Source organism: Desarmillaria tabescens, assembly GCF_030435595.1.
Source record: "Desarmillaria tabescens strain CCBAS 213 chromosome Unknown EV420scaffold_30, whole genome shotgun sequence".
NCBI lineage: Eukaryota > Fungi > Basidiomycota > Agaricomycetes > Agaricales > Physalacriaceae > Desarmillaria > Desarmillaria tabescens.
The window spans coordinates 380,155-387,426 of NW_026848329.1; the positions used below are offsets into that span (position 1 = coordinate 380,155).

General features: G+C 47.6%; 2 protein-coding genes across 2 annotated transcripts; one reads left to right on the plus strand and one right to left on the minus strand.

The window, feature by feature from the left end:
- Positions 1-1,288: 1,288 nt before the first annotated feature.
- EV420DRAFT_1645668 (WD40-repeat-containing domain protein) lies at positions 1,289-1,951 on the minus strand (the record flags this gene model as incomplete). The annotated part of the gene is made up of 2 exons (XM_060477813.1): positions 1,289-1,406; positions 1,455-1,951. 2 exons carry the CDS (start codon positions 1,949-1,951, stop codon positions 1,289-1,291), a joined length of 615 nt encoding a protein of 204 aa, XP_060328151.1.
- Positions 1,952-2,654: 703 nt separating this feature from the next.
- On the plus strand, positions 2,655-2,969 carry EV420DRAFT_1221530 (uncharacterized protein; the record flags this gene model as incomplete). The annotated part of the gene is made up of 1 exon (XM_060466462.1): positions 2,655-2,969. A coding segment is annotated over one exon (315 nt), but the record flags the coding sequence as incomplete, so codon positions are not given.
- Positions 2,970-7,272: the final 4,303 nt, after the last annotated feature.

The following is a 7,272-nucleotide window of genomic DNA, read 5'->3' on the forward strand; positions in this document are numbered from 1 at the left end:
AGTCATGCATTCCGTAGAATTTAAATATTGGTTCTTGTCCTTATGCAATATCCTATCCAATTTATCTCCTTGCGATTCTTTCGATGGCCATGTCCCTACCCAGACGCCTCTCTCAGCCCACCAATGATTGGATCATATCAACTAGAAACCGCACTTTTGCAGCTAGGGTGCGTGTCGTGGACCTGCTGGTTTTGTTTCCTTACGCATGAATCTACTTCATCAGGTATGCCGTTACGGATATTTATACGGTACTGCTTGCACAGAGAAATGTCGAGTTAGAATCCCCCTATTCTCCTCCGTAAACGATGGCCTCGTACGATTGATCAATGATTTAAACGTCAAATGTTGGTTCCCTGAGTTTCGTCTACCCAACGGTCTACGACAATCACAACAGTGCCAAATGACTTTTGATGCTTCTTCTATGTTAGCTTCAATCTCCAAGGCATCTTTCGTGATTTTCTTTGTGCCTCTGCTGAACCCCAGTGCACGAGTCCGGGTGAATAAAGCCCTCGAGGTCTTGTCGTCAGGAGCGGTGCTGTGGCACGGGAATCTGCTGATAGTGAAGAGTTCGCCTGAAGGGCTTGTGGAGGACATGGCAGAGGACGAAGACATGCTTGCGGACCTTGTCGCACTTCGGTGAGTAAATCTAATATTTCATGTCGGACTGCACTTATTATTAGCTCAGTTATTGCTTTACCAAACACAGGTGTTGCTCTTTATGTGCTAAAACCTAACTGTGTAATACCTATTACTCGTGTCTATGGTAGCACTGAAACAGTAGTAGCTAGATTCCATACATACACTTGTCAATGCCATGGCCGTAGTCTAAGCCCCTGTGATACCAATGCCATGTTGAGCCATAATGAGCCGGATTTTCAACACACTTGCAATGTGTTTCTACGTCTGACTCCCAGATTCTGACACAGACATGCTTGCACGTTGCCAATCCAAATGCTGACCAATCGAGTTTCCCCATATTCGTTCGTGGTCCTGCAAGCTGAACGGCTTCCATATCAACAACCGTTGAACATTGTTCTGTGCCATGAACATCGAACAAGAAGACATTCGATGCCCATGTGTCACTCCCTGACGCTAACCAATTTCCGTCGGGTGATAAAGATATCCCCGCATGGAAATTGTGTGTGCGTAAAGCTGGATGTGAGTAAGTGTCTCGCATCGGATTGAGTGATTTCAGAGAGTATGTTCGTATGACTCCATCGGTAGTCAGAACAAAAATTATGCCTGCTGTGGAGTGCATGCCTGAGGCAATGCTGATTATTCCCCAAGATCAGCATGTGCCTGGACCTCGTGTGGAGTCTATCTGCATGACAAGTATAGGAAGGGTCCTCATCTCGTCGAAATACTCAAGGCATGCTAGAAACCGAGTATCCCAAGAGCGTAGAATTCTTGGTATGGTCAGTAGTGGCTAGTAGATTACTGGAGAAAGCACTCACCCGTCAAATGAGCCAGAAGTAATCAGGTGCCACAGTTCGTGGTTGTTGAAAAACAGGTTCGTAACCGATTTTTTCGCACTGTTGGGAGGACTGTGTAGTCCCCCGTCTGCATCAACTCGCCATAGTTCTTGAGACCCTTGGATATTCAATACTGATCTTTGTGGGTTACTGACTCTCAGATCCCAAATTCTAACGGCACCATCGCGACCTCCAGAGGCAAGTAATTCTGGTTGAATCGGATCCCAGGCAACTGCTCTGACGCCTTCACTGTGACCTCGCAATACGCGTATGCATTGCTCCCTTGATGGACTTGAGATGCGAACGGTCTTGTCATAACCTCCCATGGCTAGCAGTTCATCCATGCTGTTCCATCGCACGTCAAGGACACGACCAATGTTAGATAAATATCTAGACTTGACTTCAACTATAAAGATATTAAGATCGATTTTGTATAAAGATAGTTGACGAATACCTGAAGTCTTGTCGGGGGTTGACATGTTAGATCCACAGATAATATGAATGTCCCCAAGGTCAGTTCCAATTGCAAGAACAGAGCTACGTCCCATTTTGGCTTCTGAAATTACTGTAACCATTTGATAAGTCTAAGCTGTTCTTCTTTGCTCACTATGACTGTAGGCACATGAATATGGGAAACAGCTGTAGGTATCGCGTGTATTAGACAATACGAAATGCTGTAGATACGCGCGCATGTTGACTGCATGCTCACTCGGTCATTATCGCGGTCACCGGTGATATTAGTCAGACTCACCATCTCTAAGAACACCACAGAAACTTGAAGGCAATAATGCTTGCCGATGTGCAGCCACTGTGCGGGTACTTGCTTGGACCCATCCTACCTTGGGCTTTTTCTCCATTCTATTGTGAGCTGGTAATGGAGACAACATGATTCTGAGGTGAATGCCTGTAAGCAGGTAGGCTGGGGTTTGGATGCATACTTTATTTTGCACGAGTACCACTTGACTCTAGACAGGCCGACAGTCATGGTGTGTCAACAGGCAGTCGCGTCCGAACCAATTATATAAGGTCACATGTCTGCAACAATGGCGCACATTCACTCAATCTCTCAAACTGGTTAATGAACATGGGTTTGGATATGGTCCTTTTGCCTCTGTGAGCTAAATAATAATGTATCTGCTTTGTATCTTACTGATGCCGACTTCTAGCCTAAGCCCTTTAGATGATCCCATCCTGCAAGACCTTTCCCATTCTGACATTTCCGTTATAGCCTCCACTGGGTCAGTGGGCTATCGTATGGTTTCTGATTTTGGTCGGCGGGCGTATCAGATTGAACTGTTCTTGTCTCCATTCTTCACCGCTGCGCAGTATTTGTCTTTCAGAGAGCTACAAGCTTCAACGGACATGTTGATCACCAGATATATCGCTCTTCATTTTCTGGACCGAACTTCCGACCTTAACGTGGCACTTGACATTGTTGTTCACTGCGATTTTGGTTTCGACATTCACCAATTCTTGCTAACTGCTGGGTATACCTTCATAACTGTCGACAGGCTGTCTTTCGACGCAGTCTGTCGACATTATGAACACTGTTTCCGGAGCACGAACCCTAATATGACTCTCGATTTTCAGAATGAAAATCCTGGAGTCGTTGGTGTTTTCTCATATCGGAAGAACGGTGGTCAAACTGTCGTTTTGAAGACAACAGCCTTCAACCCTTTTAGAGTGGTTCTTGGTCTCCTGTTGAGTATGCCTTCCGAGTCTGACCTTGTTTTAAAGACTGAGTGTTTGTTCTAGCTTGCATGCTAAATGCTATCAGTTATGTGCACGCCATTTCACTTTATCCACTGAGCTACTTTTATTGACCAGGTGGCATTTCCTACTTCCAGCGTTACCAACGAAGAACACGGTCTATCTGATTATGCTAAAGTCACTGCGTGAGGCTGGACCCTCTCCCCACCACTTGATAGCCTACAACGGAGAGAGTTTAGAAAAAACTGTCACGTGGGAGACAAATTTTCGTGGGTGGTTCCTCTACGCCATTGCTCTCCTCCTCCCAGATTGCTGTCGGAGGATCCGGTGTTCACACATACTTGGAGACCATCTCGGGACCCTAATGATGCAGTCTTTGTTTCAGTGTTTCATCATGAATTCAGCCGCTTTAGATATCGACTTTTGTTTCTGTGGTTGGAAGAAAGGTGTGATGCGGTCCATGTTGTTCAAAACAGTGCCTGTTCGGTGCGTGGTTATGGTTTTATTAAGGTTATAATTCTCTTCTAATCTTCCTATTTTTTTCAGAAGCTCGTTAATAAAACTGGGGAAGGCAATTGTTCCAGGAGGATTTTGGGAGGAAAACATAGACTTCGAGCATTACATGATATCTAACCAGTGACAGCAACCTTATTCCTTTTCTTATTGTTCAAGTTTGTTCGAATACTCCTTAATCTATGTCACGGATGTGCACCCACCCAGAGTCATAATGATTATGGTCTTGGGTGGAAATATGTTAGCCACTAACTCTATCGACTTAGATCGTACTAGGGTCGCTACTCGCACTTCGGTAGACGACACTCTAGTAAGTCAAAGGTGATGAAAGTCGATGGGACAAATAGTCACGAAGACGGAGTTTGATGTTAGGTAGAATTAAACCTTAGCCGAAGCTGGGGTTTAGGCCAGCTAAGGCTCTACTTAAATACACGTTGCGTACACTAAAAATAGGACTGTGAGAATGTCCGATCGAAACCGCAGTATAGCATAAGCATAAACACGTAAGAAAAGGAAAGAAAAAGGAAAAGAAAAGAAAAAGAAAAGAATATTCGTAACATTACCCCCTCCTTAAGACTCATTCATCCCGAATGAGAATGTTTCCCCTTCCTTCCGCAAGTCGAGCAAGAGGGGCTCCCTTCTGCTTTAAAACGGTTTTGATTGAGCCTCCGCTACGCCATTAAGAGTCACTTCGTTGCGTTCGGCCTCAGACTCTCTCGCCACCTGGATCCTGATGTCCGTGGGCATCCAGGACCACCTTGCGCCGGTTAGGCCTCTTGCTGTCTGTCGGGATCCATGATCCCTAAGGGTTCAATGCTTGTAATTGAGCGGTGGAAATCCCCTTCTACACCGTTGATATTTTCTATATTTCGCTCACTCCTGATGAACCACCTGATTCCCAATCATCGTCCTCATCGCCTGAAGATGAGTTTTTGGATTCAGTGTACAACGATAATGGGTCATCTCGATCATTGTTGTCATCATCTTCGTTCTTGTCCCAATTTTCGGTGACTCGCTGTAGGCTTTCGAGGTCGAGTTCGGAATCTTCATTGTCTGAGGTGGTTTCTATAATGGGTGTCCCCTCTGCCTCTTCCGCAGTGACTTCTTGAATATCCATATAAGACTGTGAGTCCGAGTGTTTTGGGTTCGTACACTCGGAAGAGTAGACTGTTTCGATGTCCATGATACATGGAGTATCGGGGTCGTGGTAGATCATCCCTGCGCCTAGGGGTATTTTATCGTCTCTCCCGACCGTCTTTCCATGCTTGTCGACTTCCCAATGGATCCGCTGGAGGCGGGCTTCGTATTCTGTCACCAGTTCCTCCGCATTTGCCATGTCAGAGCGTTTTACCCAGGAATTCTCCTCCCTCGGGTACCCTTTCCACTTTACCAGGTATTCGGTTATGGTACGACGTGTTCGGCCACGACCTATAACTTTATCTCGCTGTTCCATGATCTCCTCAATCTCGTATTCTTCTTCATCATCGATGAGTTCTGGCGGAGGTCGTTCCGGACGGGGTTGATTCGCGAAAACGGAAGCTACATAGGGTGTTAGGAGCGATTCGTTAAAGCGATTGTGAATTCTCCATTTAACAGGGAGTGCTAGTTCGTAGGCCGAGGCTCCTTTCTTCGCGGTGATAGTGAAGGGGCCGACGTGACGATCTCCAAGCTTCTTGGTAGGGCGAGGAAGGTTTAGGTTGGTTGTATCTAGCCACACCTTGTCCCCCGGCTGGTACTCCGTTGCTTGATCCTTGCGCTTGTCGTAAGCCTTCTTCATTGACTCGGCGGCCTTTTCTAAGGATGCCTTCACTTCTTTCTGTGCCTTTTCGATCTCCGTTACCAACTTCATTGCTGCCGGAACTATCATCAGACTCCGAGACATGGTAATCACCTGTCCGTCCCTTCCAAAGACCACCTTGTACGGGGAGTATCCCGTGGATGAATGCTGACGATTATTATGGGTGAAGGCCGCTAAAGGTAGCCATTCACTCCAGTCGTCCTGTCGATCATTGACAAACATCCTCAGGTATTTTTCGATCTCCTGGTTTACCCTTTCTGTTTGCCCGTCCGTCTGGGGGTGATACGCGGTGGAGGGATTCCCCTCGACGTGGATAAGAGTATAAAACTCTTTCATGAACTTTGAGACAAAGACCGAACCGCGGTCCGAAATGACTTTCTCAGGCATGACTCCGTAGGGCACGTAGACGTGGTCCCTCAGGATCTTGGCGAATCCTAGTGAGGTGAGCTCTTCAGTGCAAGCGATAGGAATGATGGTTTTGGAAAACCGATCAACGATGACCAGAATGGAGTCAAACCCTTTCGAATTGGGTAATTTAGTGATCATATCCACCGAGATATGAGTCCAGGGACGAAGGGGAACGTCGTGGGGGTGTAAGGGAGCCTTCTTTGGGCGTCGATCTGCTTTGGTTCGCTGGCAGACCTCACACCCTTTTACATATGCTTCCACATCTCGCCTCATTCTCGGCCACCAGTAGTCGCGAAGTATCAGTTCCTTGGTCTTCTCAACGCCCGGGTGGCCGGCGGTAGCGTGGTCGTGCTTGAGGGCTATGATCCTCCCTCGAAGGTCGCGGTCTATGGGTACATAGATCCGCCCATCATACCACAGCATGTCTTGATCGCGGGAAACCCCTTTCTCATGGTTCAGAGAATCCGAGATCCCTCTGTCCCAGTGATTAGGGTTGTGGGTCACCACCTTGATGCGTTCGTGTAGCTCTTCGGCGGTGGGCATGATTAGAGCCCTAAAGTGTTCCGCCTTGAGTACTGTAACATCCCGATTGTCCTCCTTTCCTTGATCGTGGTCCGCTCTCCGTGACAAGAGATCTGCTTTGCGATTCTGGGCTCCGGGCTTGTGATGCAACGTAAATTGATATTCTGCCAGCTCTGTTACCCACCGTGCCTGCCGTCGGTTGAGTTTCTGGGGTTTACGGAAATACTGGAGATTGGAGTGGTCCGTCCAAATCTCAAAGTCTTCTCTCGCCCCCATAAGGTACTGGCGCCATTCTTCGAGAGCGATCATGATGGCTAAGAGTTCCTTGTCGTAGATCTCGTAGTTGCGCTCAGTGGTGGAGAGTGCCTTGGACAGAAAGGCTACCGGTCGCCATTTCTCGTCTTGCCACTGGGAGAGTACGGCCCCCACAGCTCCTTCGCTGGAGTCTGCCTCCACCCGAAAGCATCCTTTGTCGAGCGGGATGGCTAGCACTACGTCTTCGTGGAATAGTTGCTTGAGTCGGTCGAACGCAGCCTGTTGAGCCTCTCCCCACTTCCACTCCTGTTTCCCAGTGAGCGAGGTCAGAGGCTTAACATGCTTGCTATAGTCTCGAATAAAGCGTCGGTAGAAGTTGCAGAAGCTGAGAAAAGATTGTAGCTCCTGCTTCCGTCGCAGGACGGGCCAATCGAGTAGCCCGGCAATTTTGACTGGATCCATACGGATCTTCCCCTCACTGATGATAACCCCGAGGTATTCGGTCTCCTCCACCTCGAACTCGCATTTCTCGGCTTTGAGGAAGAGGTGGTTCTTGCGCAATATCTGAAGCACCTTTCGAACTATCCTCTTATG